This window comes from Pinus tabuliformis, chromosome 9 (assembly GCF_031772625.1).
Source record: "Pinus tabuliformis cultivar Carrire ecotype Pingquan chromosome 9, CPIR1, whole genome shotgun sequence".
NCBI classification, from domain to species: domain Eukaryota; kingdom Viridiplantae; phylum Streptophyta; class Pinopsida; order Pinales; family Pinaceae; genus Pinus; species Pinus tabuliformis.
In genome coordinates, this window is record NC_142307.1 from 696,379,115 (window position 1) to 696,399,221 (window position 20,107).

Genomic DNA, 20,107 nt, shown 5'->3' on the forward strand with positions numbered 1-20,107 from the left:
TTTCTGCAATTAATCATGTAGCAAGATTTGTTGCATATGCCTCAAAGGTTGAAGTGATTCACCATGATGTCCTCATAATCGTTTTCATGATATTCCTCCATGGTCATTGTTATCGCTCAAACTAGCAGGTGGTCCTAGAGGGGCACTTGCTAGGTCAAGAGAAACAATGAAGCTAAAGCCCACACCACAACTAAAGCTTCTTACTCTTTATGGAATTTCATCGATGGGAGGAGACCCATTATATAGAGATTCACTTATAAAGGATAGATCAACTAAGATGGGTGTGAAGTGACCTTGGGGACCCTTTCCTAGGGGAGGCTTAAGAATGGGACTTGCTTGCTTCTTAAGCAAGGTACAAAGCTTTCTAGGAGAAGGGGATGAGGATTTAAGGGCTATGTTTAAGGAGTGAGAGTTGTAAAGGAGCCTCCAAAACCCTAAAATCCTTGTTGAACTTGGTTTCCCAAGTGGTTTTTGAAGAGTTGAATTTTCAAAGGTATGGGACTGCACGAGGCCAAGTGGACCCAGGTTAGGTCAAGAGGAAAGACTTTAGCAACCAATGATAGACTTGACCTAAACGAGGAGGAGAACGGGACCAAAGAATTGATTTTCAATTGAAGGTGCGAAATGATCCCTATGAGGAACTAACCTAGGGAAACATAGGGAAAAAACCGATCTCAAGGCTAGGGCTTGGGATATCTCACAACCCCAATGTCAGAATTTCCTCAAATTTGGAGGAGGCCTAAGAGACCCACCAGCACAATAGAGGCCAAGAGATCAAATTTTTCTTATGGGTGGTTTGTGGGAAAGTGATGCCCTAGGAGCCCTAATGTAGCTTGACCTAGAATAAAGGAGAGGTGAAGAAAAATGATCCTTTGAGTGATCACCTTATGGTATACCAGTGCCTAATCCTTTGGGGAGATTGGAGTCAAGAAGAATATGAAGATAGACTTCGTTTCTAGGTCAAGGAGGCCTTAAGATCAACTTCGCTTGTCATTAGGGCAAAGGAGAGTGACCTTAAAAGCTTTTATACTTCATTTTGCAAGGTGAAGTGGCTTATCAAGATAAATTCAACCATAGAATTATCCCTAGGAGAATTCGTTCAACATACATGGCCCATACATAGAGATATGCTATATAGAAACATAATTCCACAATTCATAGTAAATGCATGCAACAACTAGCCCTAGTATAGCGAAAATCTCATTATCAATGCATGTGACAAAGTAAAAGAATAATAACATTAAATTTGCACTTACATGTAAGAGAATATATCCAACCACCAATAGACTTGCCAATCATGAAGCTCCAAGATAAGAAAAGACAATCCATACATCAAAATTCATCCATGCTCCAAAATTTCGTCCACCAAGAAGGAATAGCGAAAATCTCAAGAGAGATACAAGTCCAAACCAAGTGATGATGAGAAATGAACTCTCATCATTTGTATTTATACACCTCTAAGGAGTTCGATTTAGCTATTTGAGCCTACATTAGCCCATAAAATAAAAATAATGTGCAAATAACTAACTTTTGGTGACAAGCTGTTAATTTTAGATAACAATGGTATGTTCTATGCTTTAGCACAATTTACTTCAATGTTGCTTATCAGCGCAATGGCAATTTCCAGTTATCTTCAGTAGCAATCACATTAACTTATACACATTGACAGTAAATGCAGATAGAACATAAAAACATATGCAGAAGAAAAGCCAAGACAAGAGGACACAAGATATGGCAGATGTCAGGGACAAACTCCAATGTGGGGAAACCCTTCGATCAAATCTTCTTATTATTCTTCAATAATTCAGTGGAGAGAGAGAGAGAGTACAAATATCAAAACTACATGCCCAAAACAGTTCTACCAAATCAATAGTCAATCAACAGTCAATGTAGCCCTAACCACAAAGTCAATGGTGGTCAAAGCTGCCCCAAAACGTCCTCCAAGCAGTTCGGTCAACAACAGAAGAATTCAACTTGCCAAAGGAGTCAAAGTCAACCCAAAACTAGCTCTGTCAACCCAATGAAAGTATGCTGTAATTTCTGCATTCAAACTAGAAAGTCAACGCTGAAGTCAACACGGTCAAACAATCCCCAAACACCTCAAAAATCGTGCCAAAGAATGCGGCTTGCAGAAATCAGAATTCTGCCCACAAAATCAAAGTCAACACTGGTCAACGCATGCCCTAATCTCTGAAAATTTCGGCCTCCAAAACTAGTCTAGAAATTTGTCCTTTTCCACACGTGCAAAGTAGAAAGCCTCCAAGTTGTACGAACCAATCGAGAGAGGAGAGAGAAGATAATGTGATGAGTTGATGATGTCCAAATGAGAGAAGGGTCACTTCTATTTATACACTTCGTTGAGGGTGAGGAGACACATCCATTGGGCTTCATGAGCCTACATTTGACTGAGGTCGACCTTGACAATTTGATCATGAGAAAGAATAAATTCAAAATTCCATTTCTGCCTGTCAGAATGAGATGATCTTTATATCAAAATTGTACCTCTCGAAAAGAGGAATCCAATGCAATAATTATCTCCATCACACTAAGGTGGAAGTTGGCCCTAGTTGCCAATTTAACACTCCCTCTCAACTAGGGAGAATTCCACCTGCCAATCCGTCTGTCATGATGCCATCCTGTCATCCTGTACCATCCCTGTCATCACTGCCCTGATCTACTCTACTCTGCTGAACCATCAAGTAATAATGAAGAAGAAGTGATCGAGAGTAAGTGATAAGATCATACCACTCTCCACTGGCAAAAGTCAGTCCTTGATCCCAGATCAAGTTGTTGAACACCAAGCATCCTAGTCATAGGGAGTACGACAGTACATGATGCGTCCATTGATAGTGCTATGGTCCCTAACCTCTTTCCCCAACTCATTGGCCAGATGAGAGGTACTTCCAATGAGTCTCGGACTCCATGGGTAGGATGTGTGTTGGGGCATCGACAGGAGAAGGTGAACCACTCATCCTGCTCATATGCCATAGGAGAAGGTGAACCATTCATCCTATGCATATGTCAATCGTAGGGGAAGGTGAACCACTCACCCTACATGCATGTGTCCGGGTAGGGGAAGGTGAACCACTCACCCTACACACATGTCAACCATAATGGGGTATCATAGGGGAAGGTGAACCACTCACCCTGTATCTAGCGCACCACTAGGGGAAGGTGAACCACTCACCCTATGGTCGCTCATAGCTCCAAGAAGTACCCCAAGCCCCCAGGAGCTCCCAGAGCTCTGTGTCCAACTCATATGGGACCCTCATAGGAGGGTCATTCCATGACTCTAAGTCTCTTCTGGAAGGTGAAGAATTTGACCTTCCCCAAAGGCTTTGTGAGAATGTCTATGACCTGCTCATTTGTCCTGATGTGTTGGAGCCTTATTGCTCCCCATTGTACCATATCCTGGATAAAGTGGTACCTAATATCAATGTGCTTGGAGCAGTCGTGGAACACGAGATTCTCTGATAGGCGAATCCCACTCTGGTTGTTGCAGAGGATCACGGTGGTATCCAACACATGCTCAAATAGCTCAGTGAAGAGCTTCCTTAACCAAACTGCTTCACAACAGGCCATACTCGCTTAACCAAACTGCTTCACAACAAGCCACACTCGCAACAATCTATTTGGCCTTGGCAGTGCTTAGTGCAACTGATTTCTGCTTCCTGCTCATCCAAGATATAGAAGCAGACCCCAAAGAGAAGCAACACCCAAACATGCTCTTACGATCCACCACACTGCCAGCCTAGTCAGCATTCGTATACCCATGTAGCCTCAAATTCTCGACAGTGTATCTCAGTCGATAGTGGAATGTGCCTCGGAGATATCTCAAGAGATTCTTAGCAGCAATCCAATGAATGTGATGAGGTTTAACCATGTATTGACTCAACGTATTCACTGCGAAGCATACGTCATGACGAGAGTTGACCAAAAACATCAGGGCCCCCACAAGTTGACGATACTCGGAAGGGTTCGCCAATCCAGGCCCAACAACACTTCCACAGCTTCTTAAAGTTGAGTTCCATTTGAGTAGTCATGGACTTGCAGTCTACCATCCCACATCTCTCAAGTAGCTTCACAATGTATTTTCCTTGAGAAAGGAAAATCTCACCTGGATTTTGCCAGACCTCCAACCTTAGGAAGTAATGCATCAGTCCTAGGTCCTTCATCTCGAACTCGGAAGCCAACTCTTTCTTGCATTGATGAATGAGAGGGTCATCACGTGTCAGAAAGAGATCATCCACATAAAGGACCAGAATGAAAGGTCTGTCCTTTTCAACCTTGAAGTATAGGTTTGGGTCAGCATCGCTCCTAGTAAATCCCAACTTCATAAGATAGCTATCGATCCTCTCATACCAAGCCCTAAGCACTTGCTTCAACCCTTAGAGGGATTTCTTCAACCTGCATACATGTGTCTCACGTTCTTGAACTTCAAACCCCTCGGGTTGTGCCACATAGACTTCCTCTTTAAGCAAGCCATGCGAGAAGGCAGTTTTGACATCCATCTAGTGTAGACTCCATCCTTGCGAAGCGACAAGGGCTATGATTGAATGAATGGTGGTATATCGGGCAACTGGTGCAAATATCTCATCGTAGTCTACTCCTTCCTTTTGAGAGAAGCCTCGAGCAACAAATATGGCCTTAAAATTTTCATCACTCCCATCAACTCCATGTTTGATCTTGTAAAGCCATTTTGAAGTGACCACAGACTTGTCCTTGGGTCTAGGAACCACATCCTAGGCATCATTCTTCATGATCGAGTCATACTCCTCGTTCATCACATTCTTCCAAACTTGTTGTTTCACGACATTTTCGAATGTGCAAGGCTCAGATTGTACAATGGTACTCATGGCAGCTAAGTACCCTTGGTACCTATTCGACTTCTTACTTTCACGAAATGTCCCCCTCAATGCAATATGTTTCTCAGCATCTTCAAGAGTATCTTTGAGCCACAAATGTATTTTTCTTGAAGTAGTGGGCTCACTAGGAGGTGGATCAATGGGATCCATCGGACCTTCAACATCAGGCATCAGTTCATCAAACGGAGGTTCATCTTGCTTTTCTACATCAATGTCATCATTGTCCTTCCTAGGGATAGGAAGTTCTTGGATATTTCTAAGAGTAGAATCTTTATCTAAAGTGACATCATGACTTAATTTCACTTCCCTTTGACTAGGCACATAGATTCTATATGCCTTCGAAGTTTCACTGTAGCCCACAAACATTCCTTTCTTCCTAGATGCATCTAGTTTGTTTCTTTTCTCTTTCGACACATGAAAATATACTGGACAACCAAAAATTATAAAATGAGAAACATCAGGCTTCTTATCAGTGAAAACTTCTTCGGGTGTCTTGAAGTCCAAAGCTTGATGTGGGCATCTGTTTTGAACATACACACCGTTGTTGGCAGCTTCTCCCCATAAGAACTTCGGTAGACCTTGGTCATGAAGCATGTAACGGGTGGCTTCTATGATAGTTTGATTCTTTCTTTTAGCAACACCATTTTGTTCAGGAGTATATGCAGTAGTAGTCTCCCTCTTAATGCCAACTTCTCTACAATAGTTTTTGAATTCATTTGACTCATATTTGGTCCCATTATCGGTCCTCAATATTTTGATCTTCTTCCCTGTTTGATTCTTGACCAAGGCTTTGAAAGAGAAGAACCATTCGAACATTTCAGCCTTCTTCTTTAAGAAATACATCCATGTTTTGCGAGAGAAGTCATCCACAAAAATAACATATTACAAATATCCACCCAAAGATGTCACGGGCAACATACCTGATAGATTATAATGGACCAATTGAAGAATATCAGTGGTTTGAGTTTCACTTGAGGTGAATGGTCCCCTTGTATGTTTTCCAGCTTCACAACCTTGACAAACACCTTCATGATCTAAGTTGAATTCAAGCATACCTGTGACCATCTTCCTTACATCAGGTAAGGATTTGAAATGAAGGTGAGCAAATATCCAGTGCCATAATTCGGATTGAAGAGAAGTATCACAAGTCATTGCTCCCAATGGACTTCCTCCAACCTGATAGAGACCTTCAACCCTGAATCCAAGAGTGAATGCATCTCTTGGGTTCCTTTGCCAAACACGAACCTTCCCATCAATGAATGTCACCTTGAACCCTTTATCTTCCAACGTGTCATACATCTCTTTAGATGTTCCAAATTAGAAATACAGGCAACCAAAGGCTTGTGAATAGAATCAACAATAATTTTCTTAACTTTAACCTCACCTTTCTTGTAGTTGCTTTGTGTAGTAGCAAATGCATTTGAAGGATGCTCCACTACTTTTCCTTTGACATAGTCCATGACATCATTTTCTTCCAGTGTCAAATCTAGAGACATCTTCCATGCATGAAAGTCATATTTGTCCTTAAGCTTGTCCTCGGATTTTAAGTAAGATGTGGTTGTCATTGGGACTAATTCCAAGTCCTTGTCCGACGACTTCCCTTAGTGATTTCTTTGCTTTACACTTGCTTGGGATTTCTCTTCACCTAAGCTCTGATTCCATGTTAATTTTAGATAACAATGGTATGTTCTGTGCTTTAGCACAATTTACTTCAATGTTCCTTATCAACCCAATGACAATTTCCAGTTATCTTCAGTAGCAATCACATTAACTTATACACACTGACAGTAAATGCAGATAGAACATAAAAACATATGCAGAAGACAAGCCAAGACAAGAGGACACAAGATATCGCTGATTCCAGGGACAAACCCCAATGTGGGGAAACCCTTTGATCAAATCTTATTATTATTCTTCAATAGTTCATCAGAGAGAGAGAGTACAAATATCAGAATTACATGCCGAAAAGAGTTATGCCAAATCAATAGTCAATGCAGTCCTAACCAAAAAGTCAATGGTGGTCAAAGCTGCCCCAAAATATCCTCCAAACACCTCGGTCAACAATAGAAGAATTCGCCTTGCTAAAGGAGTCAATGTCAACCCAAAACCAGCTCGGTCAACCTAGTCAAAGTCTGATGTAATTTATGTGGTCAAACTAGAAAGTCAACATTGAAATCAACACAGTGAAACAATCCCCAAACACCTCGAAAATCATGCCAAAGAATGTGGCCTGCAGTAATCAGAATTCTGCCCACAAAGCTGAAGTCAATGCTGGTCAAATACCCCAAGTCAACGTTGGTCAACGCATGCCCAAATATTTGAAATTTTTGCCCTCCAAAATTTAGTCTAGAAATTCATCATTTTTCGCACGTGCGAAGTAGAGAGCCTTCAAGTTGTACGAACCAATCAAGAGAGGAGAGAGAAGATGATGTGATGAGTTGATGATGTCCAAATAGAGAAGGGTCACTTCTATTTATACACTTTGTTGAGGGTGAGGAGGCACATCATTGGGCTTCATGAGCCTACATTTGATTGAGGTCGACCTTGGCAATTTGACCATGAGAAAGAATAGATTCAAAACTCCATTTTTTCTTGTCAGAATGAGATGATCTTTATATCAAAATTGTACCTCTCGAAAAGGGGAATCCAGTGCAATAATCATCTCCATCATATGAGCTGTCCTAATGTGGAAGTTGGCCGTAGTTGCCAATTTTAACACAAGCCCACCAAACTAGCCCATAAACCAAATAACAAGCCTCTCAAGAGGTCGAATGATCAATAATGCATGTCGTTGGGCTCTCCAAGAAGCTTGATGAGGACCATAAGTGCCAAAATGATGAATTGGACTTCCAAAAGTAATGGACAATGGGTTGGCCCCTTGTTCTTCACATAGTAAACCTGTGTTGCTCCCAATGGTTGTGAGGGCACACAAGTGACCTCATGGGTCTCCAAGTAAGTTGAAGATGCCTATAGACCATATGTAAGGGCTCAGATGATGGTGTAAGTGATGCCACATTAGCATACAAGTCTGGGTCATCTGCCAAGTTCATGGTACAACTGTGGGGCTGGCTGGGCAAAGGTGAACCAGGTGCATCTTCCTCATCCAATAGGTGAATCTCGAGCAATCTATGAACATCTATGGGGACCCATGGAGTGCTGTCTATCGCTGTGGAGGCCCATGGCTCTCAACACACACCCTACATGTGCCAATGTAGCCCTCTGGAGGGTCAAGGCCCCGTATAGGGAGACCAAACCCAAGGTGGAAACCACCTGCAATATTGTATAAGATCCAATGTGTCCCCTAGCCTTCCAGTACAACAAGTTATCAAGGAAATCGAGTAAAAGAGCTTACAAACCATGGACAATAATTAGGGACTTCATAATGGCATGCCCTTCCATAATAGGCTTTGGCATGCACTAATGTCTCCAAGCTCCAAATGGGGTTAACCAAGTATCCCATTAAGTGGTTTCTACTTCTAAAGGGGATAATATGTCCAAGGTACATCCTTTAAAAGGTGGTGGCATGTGACAAAGAGATGAATGGAGTAGGGAATGAAAAGGGGCAGCCTTGGGCCACATGCTGGGGTACAAGGGTAGCTAGTAAAAGGGAAGCCCACACTTGGGTATATAATGTATAAGAGGGAGCAATCATGATACATGAGGTGCCTCGATCTTGACTTTTCCACCTTTCTTTATATGCCTTTTGCCTTTTATGATTTTTCTTTAATTAATTGCTCGGGGCTAAAGGGGTAAGAGCATGATGTGCGAGATACAACAGTGGATACTCCCTTTAAGGTAGGGCGGTTCATTAAGAGCATGATGTGCGAGATACAACAGTGGATACTCCCTTTAAGGTAGGGCGGTTCATTGCCCACCAGGGGTTGGGACAATCACAAGTTCCTAAATGATAAAGGAGGCTCATCTAGGACCTATAGGATGTTGAAGTTTCTAAGTCTACCAGTTAGAAACCCTCCATGCACTTTACTAATTATTCCTACCTACTTGTTCCGTTTTTAACAAGTTATTTACAATGTAAATACTGAAAATAAACACTAGTGCATGCTCAACATATTGCAGATCAACAACTGAAGGAAACAAAAACAATCACACCAAATGACATCGTTATTTTTGGACCAATGTCCTCGGAAAAACCCAATGCGGGAAAACCGGTGCAACTATCTGAGGCTTTTCTTATTAAGCAATTTTAGAGTACAATCTGGGTGCCAAATCGGCTTAGTCAACAGAGAATTTCCTTGGCAGTACTACCTCTCAGTTTGAGACAAATGTCCTGGCTGAAACCCCGGATAAATCTTCTGGTAGCTCTTCAGCTCCAATCTGCCCTAGAAACCCCAATGTTTGCCTCTCTGGATTGCGTCAGCCTCTCTCTGCCCAACGCTGGCCCTGCATCAGCCTTCTGACCCTCTGCGTCAGCAACACTGGCCTCTTTGAAGCACTGCGCAACTTCTGGCTGCCTCTACGTGGCCTTGCGTGAACCCTCGCAGCTACTGTGTCACTTTCTCTAGCTCCTGCGCTGCTCTCCCGACACTATCTCTGCCTTTCCGTCTCTCTGTACTCAATGCCCCTCAGCTGCAACTCCGATCACTGATTCTATCTCTCTTAGCAAACCCCGCTCTAGAGAATAGAATGACTGATCACCCTGGTGTGTTCTCCTAGTGACCCTCAAGCCTCCTCTTATACTTTTCTCGTTGACATATCAACGACTGAGATTAAGTCCCTAATCAACGGCTAAGATTAGATCTGGCTTGATCCATGTCTTTTGGACCATTCTAACACAGTTTTATATTAATCCACATTAATATTTTAATTTCCCTAAGTTTAGACTTAGGGACTCCATTAAAAATATTAATTATTTTAATATCTCCTGAACTGTTTAGAATTTGCCCAAACCCTTTCTGGGTATTGGAGATCTCATGTGCCCCAACCTCTCCATCAAATTTCATGGCTAGAGCACATCCGATGCTACCCAAATCAACATAGGAACCAAGGTGATGGCCATGATGATGGGGTAGAGCTCATGTATTGGCTTTTGCTTACGTGCTAAATGTGTTTGTCCCGACCATCTTTTGCATTTTGCGATACATTTTCTTGTTGAATGTGGCCAATTATGCTTTTCTTTTCTTTTCAGGTGCATCAACCGCATCATTCCAGGCCCGACCTAAGGTGTCGGCAAGGGGAAGGGGAAAGCTAACCCTATGCGGACCCGTTGGAAGAATGTGGACCCAGATGGGAGATATGATGAATGGGGTTATACTAAGTGAAAGGGGAGTAATATATATGGATGAGGGAGCGGGACCACACAACCAAAATCGGGTTTCCCATGCAATACCATCCCTAAAGTTGAAGGGTCAGTAAAAGAGATCCCACGAGACTAGAATCCAAGATTAACATCCAAAAGGGGTCTAGGGGATAAGAGCACAAACCTAGCCCATTCTTTCCGCCAAATCCCCCCATTAATCCATGCCCAAAAGTGTCTATGATAAGCAAACTATAATACTCAATTACTAGATGACAAGGCACACCTTTAGGTTTGGGAGGCCCAATTTCAAACATACGATCATGGCAGATGGGTGAGGGAACACATGGCTAGCTCAGGTGGCAGAGAAGTGGCACAACGAGCTAGTTGGTGGCTGCAAGGGGCTGCTGGTTACTGGTTGAGGACAATCTTGCAGAAACATTTTCTCCTAGGGATATCACCCACAAAATGGTGTGTAACAATCATAATTCATGGCTACATAATTGCAAGCCTAGGAGCATCTCATCTATTGGACCATTCTTTGATGGCTTTCTTAAGCATTTTCAACCATGCCAACTGTTAGATATTCAAGAGGAGGCCTTCATTGAACATCAAGAGGATTTTGGAGAAGATGATCCCATTACCCCTTTGGACATTGATATCAGTGGTTACTTGCATATTGAAGAGGGGAATGGGAAATCCATGGGCATTGTTTTGACAGGGACCCTATCTATAACATTGATGATGATGATATCAATAGGACCCTTGTCTTTCCTCACGATCTTGGGGATGTAGTTGAGTCATATGTGGACCCTTTCCTCAATCCTTCTTACACTATCACTAATAATAATAAACCTTTTCCCGCTTTTGAGGGTGGTCTCAAGGAGAAAGAATTCATTAGATGTATCACTTCTTCCCAACATTATGAACACACGATGGTTGCCTCTCTTATATACAATCATCCTACCGAGCAACCTGCTTGTCGTGTCTCTTTGTGTCATCAATCCCCTTTTCCTTCCCATTGTGACCTTATGGTAACCAAACAACATGACATCATTGAAAAGGCCCATGATGGGGATTATTTGCCTAAGATTGCCCTTCATCAAAAATTTATGAGCTTAATTATCGATATCTAAATCTTTTGGCTAAACGAGAGGATCCACTGGAATAGGTTGCATCTTGTTCATCCCTCCTCATCCATGATCCTCCATACGTGGTCATCTTATTTTCCCACCTCCTGCCCTTGTGACCTCCCATATGACTCTTCCTATCTTTGCTTTTGGATTTATTATAGGGGCAGGCATTCTTATATTGATCTATTGATATGTTGGTTGCATTGACTATATGATTACACTTCGCAGTCGCATAATGTAGCCATGCATGTTAGAGTAGGATGCATTGCATACTGACTTTTGCATTAGAATCTAACATCATGTTATGTTCCCACGCTAGATTAGGTGCATTTGGATTTGATTTGCATTCTAAAATAGGTTTTATTTCCTATTGATTATATGGACTAACAAAAGCATGGGTGTCAAAGGATGCCATCAAAACATGATGCTTTGTTTGCTTTGTCTGTGATGTGTAGGTAACAGGTCTACAGTCCTAGGAGGTTGTTGGTGTTCTCGTGACCTCCTTGTTTGAGTCCATGATTCGTGAACTCTATTGAGAGCTCATGTCCTAGTTGGATCTTGATGTTATCCACCACCAGTGGGTGACCCCTATAGGAGAAATTTTCTCCTAGATTTGTCTTCAGCCGCAACTAATAGCTCTTGTAGCCACATGATAGCTCGATGTGCTACTATTCTCTGCCACCTGAGCCAGCTGTTGTGTGCCCTCACTCATCTGTTATGATCGTATGTTTGAAGGTGGACCATCCAACCCCAAAGGTATGATTTTTCGTTATGTGATTGTGTGTTTATGCTTGCTTTTCTTGGGCACATTTGGGCATGGATTGGTGGGAGGATTCGGTGAAAAGAACTGGCCTTGAATGCACTCTTGTTCCCTTACCTCAACTTGGGAGTTAATTTGGTATCTTAGTCTCGTGGGATCTCCTTTACTGACTAATAGCTTTAGGAGTGGCACTACATGGGAAACCCTAATTTTTGCTGCATGGTCCTGCTTCATGATACCATATATCTCACTCCCCTCCGCTCATTACAATCCCTTTCCACATTTTCCCCATTTGGGTCCACATTTGTCCATTGGGTCCAGAAGGTGTTAGCCTCCCCTTCCCGTTGTACACATCTTGGGTCGGGCCTGGAACGACGCCCTAAAGGTTGATCTAGCTAAAAGGAAAGATAAAAGCATAAAATGGAAACACGCAATAGGAAATGTATCACAAAATGCAAAAGATGGTCGGGACAATGAAATTTAAAGTGTGGGCAAAAGCAGAACATGAGCTCTCCCCCCTACCATTATGGCCTTCATCCTAGTTCCTAGGGCACCAATGAGTGCCCCTTGCATCATTAAGGAATCCATGATTGTCCCAACCCCTGGTGGGCGATAAACTGCCCCACCTTAAGGAGGTATTCACTGCTATATCTTACACATCATGCTTTAAGCCCCTGAGCCCTGAGCAAAAAAAAGAAAAAAAATCAATAAAAGGCAAAAGGCATGTGAAGAAGGGTACAAAGGTCGTGGTAACTCATGTACCACAATTGCTCCTTCCTACACTCGTACACCAAAGGTGCGGGCCTCCTTTATCATTTCTACCCTTGTACCATGGCATGTGGTCTAGAGCCTTTCCTCTTGCCCCACTCCGTTCCACTATTATTTCACATGACACTTGCCATCTGATGGATGTACCATGGACCCATCACTCCCTTAGATGTTGAAACCACCTAATAGGGTCCTTCATTAACTCCCTTGTCGAGAAAGGTAACATTAGTACATGTCTAAAGCCCATTTGGAAGGGCATGCCACTATGAACTGTCCACTTCTGGCCTTGATTAGCAAGCTTATTTACTCAATTATACTAATGAATTGTGGTACTAGAAGGTGAGGAGATGCATTGGATTTTATACAGGATTGCAGGTGGGCCTTCATCTTGGACTTGGCTTCCCAATACGGGATCCAAGCCCTCCAGAGGGTCATAATGGCACTTGTAGGGTGAGCGTTGAGAGCCATGCCTTCAGTGTTCCATAGCATTGATTACCACGCCATAGGCTTCTTCAACACCACCACATTGCTTGTTCATGCCCCAATTATACAGAGATGATGATGCACTTGGACCACGTTGCCTAGCCAGCCGCACATTGCACCCGGCACTTGGCAGCTGATCCAGGGCCTAGAGGAGGTTTTGTCTCACCCGAAGAGACATGGGATGGCATTTGTCATCTTCTACCCTCATTGGTGCTCTCTCTGCCTCCTTGAAGAGCGAAGTTACCAAATCAAGATAATTTTTTACTCCAATCTTCCCCATTGCTGGGCACTGGCCCTAAGTCCTTGGTGATCACATATAATTGAAAAATCATACTTATTTCACCTTCTTTTATCTTTTTTTCATCCCTTTAAGGATAAGGAGGCCTATATAGGGCTTGTTGTGAAATTTTAAGGAGGAGGAATTTTTGAATTCTATCTTGACAAGACTCTTCCTTAGTGTCTCCTCTAGGTGTCCAAAAGTTTTGAATGAGTTCCGACAGTGAAATTTCATTATAATTGATGCCTTAGCTATCACACGAAGTGGGAACCCTAGAAGCCATCCTTCAACTTGGGGATTCTCTGAAGGTTTGTTCTTTAGTACTTGTTGAAGTATATCATTCGCAACCTTTTTTCTTATTTACCTTGACTTTGGATGAATGCTTATATCATAAAATTTCTCAACCCTAGGTCTCGTGCAGTCTTTCTTTTAAGGGTTTTTTCTTGGAAAGTCTTCCTAGCTTCTCCCAAAGCTCACACTTGCATTGAACCTTTCCATTGAATGAGCCTCCTTGCCTCACTTCAAACCAATCCTGGATACATCTATCACAAGTGAGGGATCTGTCGGTGAAAATCCGAGAAGAGAAGGGGACTTAGGTTGTGGTGACAGTGGGCCTTAGCCCCAAGGTGTTGTTGTGCCCTCTAGCTTTAGCCTATTTATTAGGCCTGCTAGTTTGTGCAGAAACATGATCTATGTTTGAGGCTCGTATTTGTGGCCCTTAATTTACTAGTGCTTGATGGCTTCATGCACAGCTTGCCCTTTACTGTATAAATATTTGGCAGTTTTGTTTCATTAACAGTCAAAGGAAGATTTATTTCAAAAATAGAAGAAGAATTCAACTGTGGGAAAGGAAATTTAAGCTAATCTATTGAAAAAATACATTAATGTAACTGAAAAGCAGAAAGGAAGGTATCAGAAAACAATAAACCTGAACTATGAGGGAACCAGGCACACTGTGCTAGTGACGGTCACCATGCATCCAACAACCTTTTTTGGCTACTCCATGCACCAGAACAGGCCTAAAAATCAGATAAAAAATGTAATAATCCTTAACTACGAGGGAATTGGGTACTTTGTGCTGACAATTGCCTCTCCTTCAGGCTTGTTTGTTGAGGAGGAAATGCATCTTCTTTTGGGTAGACTAATGGGATGCAGCAACTTGGTATTGGAAGGATTGGTGGTCCTTGGCTTACGAGTTTCACCTCCTCTCCTTTGATTGACATTTGGTTATGGAGTTGGTAGGGCTTATTCGCCTACAGGATTTGTTTAAAATGAATATTGGGATGTTGAAGCTGTTTAGGAGGGATTGGGTTCGGATTTTTGGTAAGATGTTGCAGCAATATGACTCTCGCTGGCTTTATTCCTTGTTCCATCAATGGCATTCATTAGCCCTGGTTCTCGATATGAGATGGGTGTTTGTGGATTTGGTGGATAGGTGGGTGCACAGACTTGGTAGTGTTTGGTCCATTCGGCTGTCTTATAAGCTGCAAGTTTTTGCTTGTCTGGTTATCTATTGGGGGATCCCCTCTAAAGCCAGATTGGCCAAGAGTGGACTTTTTGATGGAATCTGCACTGTTTGTCATCGTTTTGAGATGGTGAAGCATATTTTTTGGAAGTGCCAGTTTGCTAGGAGCCGTTGGACATTCATTCAGGACTATTGCTTGGTTCTCTTTCGAGGTTGGGTTTATTGGCAAGCAGCAATATTTGGTGCCTGCAGCTATCTAGTTGACTCCTCCTTTCATTGGGATTTGCAAGTGCTAGAGAGCTACCATTTTGTTCACCCTTTGGAAGTTTCTATGTAAGTTTGTTTTTGAGTTTGCGGTTAGCTCTCTGTCCACATTTTGTGCTATTTGGCATGATGAGATATGTCACCAGTTACTGGCCAAGGGTGCCTTGTTGATTAAGGGAGCCCAATCCTTAGATTCTGTAGCTTGTTTAGACTTTATATCAGCATTAGTTTCTCTTCGAAAAAGAGTATAGTGTCCATTGTGCATACACTTACACTTTTGTTTTCATTTTGTAATATAAGACATATCTTGCAAAAAAAAACGTTACTGTACTTTATCATAATCTAGGCAAATTGGATCATGGATCTTGATGTTGATGCTGCTGTCCACCACTTACTGCTGCACTTTATTTCTAGGAAGAGCTGCTCGGAGAAGCACATGAAACTGCTTGCATTCAACCTGCAAGCATATCTTTTTCCTCAAAAGCTTCAACATAGTGTCTATCTTCTTCTTCGCTACAATTGTCCTTGGAAATCCAGGCTCTGTGCAATATTTTACTCTAAACAAATTTAAGAAAAGCAAAGAAGTGTATCCAAACTGTGGATCAAAAACATTATTCTTCTCGTTTGATCTGCAGTTCCATCTTTGAGTTCTGTATTACATTACTGCATTGGGCATAGATAATTTGGCATTTGCTTATTTCATAAAGTAATACATCAGATGGCTGGTCCCCAAAGAGCTGCCTCACACCGAGTCACGTCCATGGAACATTTCTAAAACCTAACAATCCGGTGGATTTTTCTTTGATTTATTTCAGAGTCCTCTTGCGTTGTTTGAAGTCCAGCATACCTTTATTCTTTGGTCGTCATATCATCATTTAGCTATTTTGGATAATACTACTGTTATAAATTGCTGGACCTTGTGACTTCTAACAAGTTCCAATGTATTTTTTTATGCATTATGTTTGGTTGTTTGTTGCTCATCCATTTTGACCGAAGGCAATTGCCAACCCTGAACCTGTCTTACTCTAGGGCACGCACTTTGGATAGTTAACAATTCATTACACGATATACAATGTTCTATCATGCTTATTATTAATACTTGGAGAAAAACAGATAATATAAGTAGTCTGAAGTGTAAGACCTCTTAGAATCCTAACGAAAATATCTTTATTCTTGCAGGTCGTATTGTCCAAGAGAACCCTGAAGGCTGTACTCATGCAGTCTTTATGCGTTTTCCTTCAAAAGAAGTTCTGGCGGAGTACTATAGAAATACCTTTCAAGCAAGAGTTCTGAATGAGTATATTATTCCATATTGCCATGTATGAGCTGACATGTAAACACTTATCCATCTCATTCTTGAATTTAAATTTTATTTGCTTGATGCATTACTTTTGCAGATTGATTTTGGGGATTCTTTTCTTGACTGCTGAGTTCCGTACATATTTTCAGATGTAGTTCCAGGATATAGTCCAGTTGTCAGATGTTTTCAGTGTAAACAAGGAAAACTAGAAATATAAGAGTTCAGAAGTATATCGGGTCTTTCTAGTTAAGCTCATGAGAGTCAAAATTGGTACTTGCCTATTAGTATGTTCTTTGAGTTGCATGGCTACATGTTGTCAAATTGCTAAACAGGGGTCAATTTCAATGGACTACGAGGCAGAAGTAGAGGATGATATTGTACCTTTATTTCGCAGAGGAGAGGTTTGTTTGAAAGCAATCTCATGTGTTACAGTTGGATGGTAATTGAAAATTGAAATGCTATTCTAATTTGCGCATCACCTTTTAAGACCATTATATCAAGTATGTTTTTATTTTTTATTTCCCAAATTAAATGTATTGACTTAAGCATGGCGGGCTAGTGTATTTTTTGTAATATTTTATGTTATGTTGCAGGACTTTGAATACGGTGTAGAATTTATACTTTTGTTTTCAGTGCATGAAGATGTTTCAGTAGAGGTTATTGGAGATGCACTGGATGCAGTTGCAAACCTGATTGAGCACTTTGGATCAAGTATTATACAGTATACTCAAGGTACAAGGCAATAGAAAATAAAAACTGTGTCATTCTTTTAAATTTTTATTCTAGTCTTTTCAATGTGTTCTAAACAAAACATGGTTGGGTTTGTCAACTGGGGTTTTCCTGGTTGGTGAAAGTGGGGTGCTGTTATTGCATAGACCAGGGTTCAATTCCCCCAAGTGGCATGCTTGCCCCTCGAGGGTCAGTGTGTCCCCACAATGGCACTGTTTATTGTGCATGGGCCTAGATGGAAGTCCTGGGTGACTTTGATGGAACATATACCCCAAATTCACCAAATGAACTTTTGTAGCTTGGAAGGTGTTTCTACCACTATGTATTATCTGACATGAATAGTTTCCACTTGCTTGTGTTCATTGGAAGCATTTCAACCAAAAAATTGCATGTTTGGATTCAGAAAATGTAGTCTGTCTCTTGTAGTCTTTTTATTGTCTGCTTAAATGTCTCAGATGAAATGCATCTAGCCTGTTTGGCAATGTTTATAGTCTTACTTTTCCATGCAGGCCTGCTTTCTTTCTCCCTTGTTCTTCACTACCTGTCCTTTTGTTATTTCTCCATCTTAAGATACTGGTTGCTTTACAGGAAAAAATTTCAGTGTTAATTGTAAGGATTATACGCATGGTGTGATGATACGTTTTCCATCAGGTTGGTGGAATTGCAACTCATACCTTGAAATTAAATTGTCTTGCCTCATAACTCGTGTCATACGATTCTCTGATTTCCATTTTTTTCTCATTTTAAACTCCTTTTTAAGCCATTTCTAAGATTGTCTGTTCTATTTCTCATGCAGAAGAGGCTCTAGAGGGTTTTACAAGTAGCCCATCATACACTGATGTAAGATGCATAATTTTATAGATATTATCATTTACAGTCTATTATATTTCTTCTGATCGTGAAACATTAATATGTCCAAGAGTCTGCAAAACATATTCCATTATTATGGGCCATGTATTACTATTTTCTACGTTTCCCACCTTATTTAACATCTCAATCTCTAAATGCAGATTTGGAAACAGAAGGTTTTACCTATCAGCAAAAGGACGTTGATAGTTTATTTTTTGATTGATCCTATTGGAACAACCCTCATGTAGAAGGGTGTTTTGGCATGCAACTTAGCCATTCCTTGGAATCAGGTGACTGCTTGGCTGCTGGGCCCCTGGATCTTGTTTCCTTTTCCTGTCCAACAGCCAAATGACCTTTCGAATTAGTTTACAGTATGCTCTGTTTTTGCTGCTTTTAATCCTTCTTTCACTGTTCTTGGCATTGTTGTAATATTTGGCTACAGTAGATGCCACTAAACTCTTTTCTACATATTGATATCTGAACTTGAAGGAAGGCACCTTCACTGAGCAGCAATCTATGCCAGGCTATCAAAGGAATATTGAAGGGAATCATTATATTTTTTGTAAAAAGCAAAACCAAGTTACAAGATTTATTCATCTGCCAATAAAATTTGAAGTACTGAGCCCTAATGGAGTTCGACAAAATCTAACTTGATGTAATTCTGCCTGAGAAAAATCAAATTTGCAAATTATCTGATTTTAATTTAGCTGCCAGTGCAAAATGGCCCTAATAGACTTAACTTGGAAAAATATGTTAAAGTAAGATAATAATGTCTATACCATCTATTTTTGACAGCACAAATAATATTTAGTTCAAAATAGTGTATAGGACAAGTAATTTGTTGAGGGCATTTCTGAGCCTGCCAGCCTCAAATCAGAATGAAAATCCTTTGAGTGCATATATGCAGTGGCCCTTGAATGGGAAATGCTATCAACACAAAACATGTAACTAAGAAAGTGATTCTTTTATTACAATATTGATGTATTCTAGATAGTTTCAAACTAAACTAATTCAATTGATTAGTAAAATGAGGCTTCCTCAGACCTTCATGGAATAAAAGCTTTGAATTTCTTAGCTCCAAGGCCATCCAACTTTGCAATGTTAAATGCAGCAGATCATTTGGAGACATAATTATCCAATCAATATTAGGTGTCCAATTCACATTGGTTAATCCTGGAAGATAGTTTCAGGTTTTGAACTTTTGGGAGATATTAACAATTTTGAGTTAGTTTCATGGCATGTCCCTTGAGTATCTAGTGAAGGGAGGTGTGATGCAGGTTGACTGTCATTTTGCAAGGTTATGTGTGTGTGTTGTGAATAATCTCACGTGTATAGCAATTCTGAGGCAAAGATGGTTTATGAGGCATTCCTGTATCAAAATGTTTACCAATATAGATGCTTCCTTGGGTTACAAGTCCTTGAGTTGATGTTGTAGCATCCTCCATTGTTGATAGTAGCCATGTCATGCCTTGTGGGCCCTCTATGGTTGGGGGTTTCAATGTCATGCCTTTTGGTGCCCATATGGTTTGTGGTTGTTGTTAGATTTTGGTAGCATCATACAAGTGTTTTAGTTTCGATTTGTGTCTAAGAGGTTAAGGAACACAAGATCTCCAAAACCCAAAAAAAGGTTTCGGGATAAAACACCTAGAGACCACTCAATTAAGTTAATTGATCAATAATTATAATTGTTTAAGTCTAACTTGGAAAATTTGATCAATTAATGAGAATTAATTGAGGAGATCGACTTATGTTCTAGAGACTTCCAGAAAATAACTTAGCCATTGATTATGATTAGATCTTGGCCATTGATGCTCCAGAGAGAGATTATAGGGGCAAGTCGATGGGATGGAGAAAGAAACAAGAGGGAGAGTGAGTTAGCTAAGGTAGATCAAGCTACCCAATTGTAGTGATTTTGCGACAGCGCAATTCGAGACAGAGAGAGCATCAAAGAAATGGAACA

At 41.0% G+C, this 20,107-nt stretch overlaps 1 protein-coding gene across 2 annotated transcripts in view; it reads left to right on the forward strand.

Annotated features, from left to right (window-relative positions):
- LOC149150560 (Stress responsive alpha-beta barrel domain protein) overlaps window positions 1–18,785 on the forward strand; it is a 133,295-nt gene extending 114,510 nt beyond the window's left edge. The window contains exons 4-9 of one of the 2 annotated variants that reach the window (XM_089446108.1): window positions 16,449–16,588; window positions 16,902–16,970; window positions 17,163–17,301; window positions 17,887–17,949; window positions 18,098–18,138; window positions 18,309–18,785. In XM_089446108.1, coding sequence (XP_089302234.1) covers window positions 16,449–16,588; window positions 16,902–16,970; window positions 17,163–17,301; window positions 17,887–17,949; window positions 18,098–18,138; window positions 18,309–18,395 — 539 coding nt within the window. In that variant the 3' untranslated portion in view covers window positions 18,396–18,785. Of the gene's footprint in view, window positions 1–16,448; window positions 16,589–16,901; window positions 16,971–17,162; window positions 17,302–17,886; window positions 17,950–18,094; window positions 18,139–18,308 lie in introns of both variants that reach the window. The other variant, XM_089446107.1, reaches the window with a different exon arrangement.
- The last annotated feature ends 1,322 nt before the right edge of the window (window positions 18,786–20,107 follow it).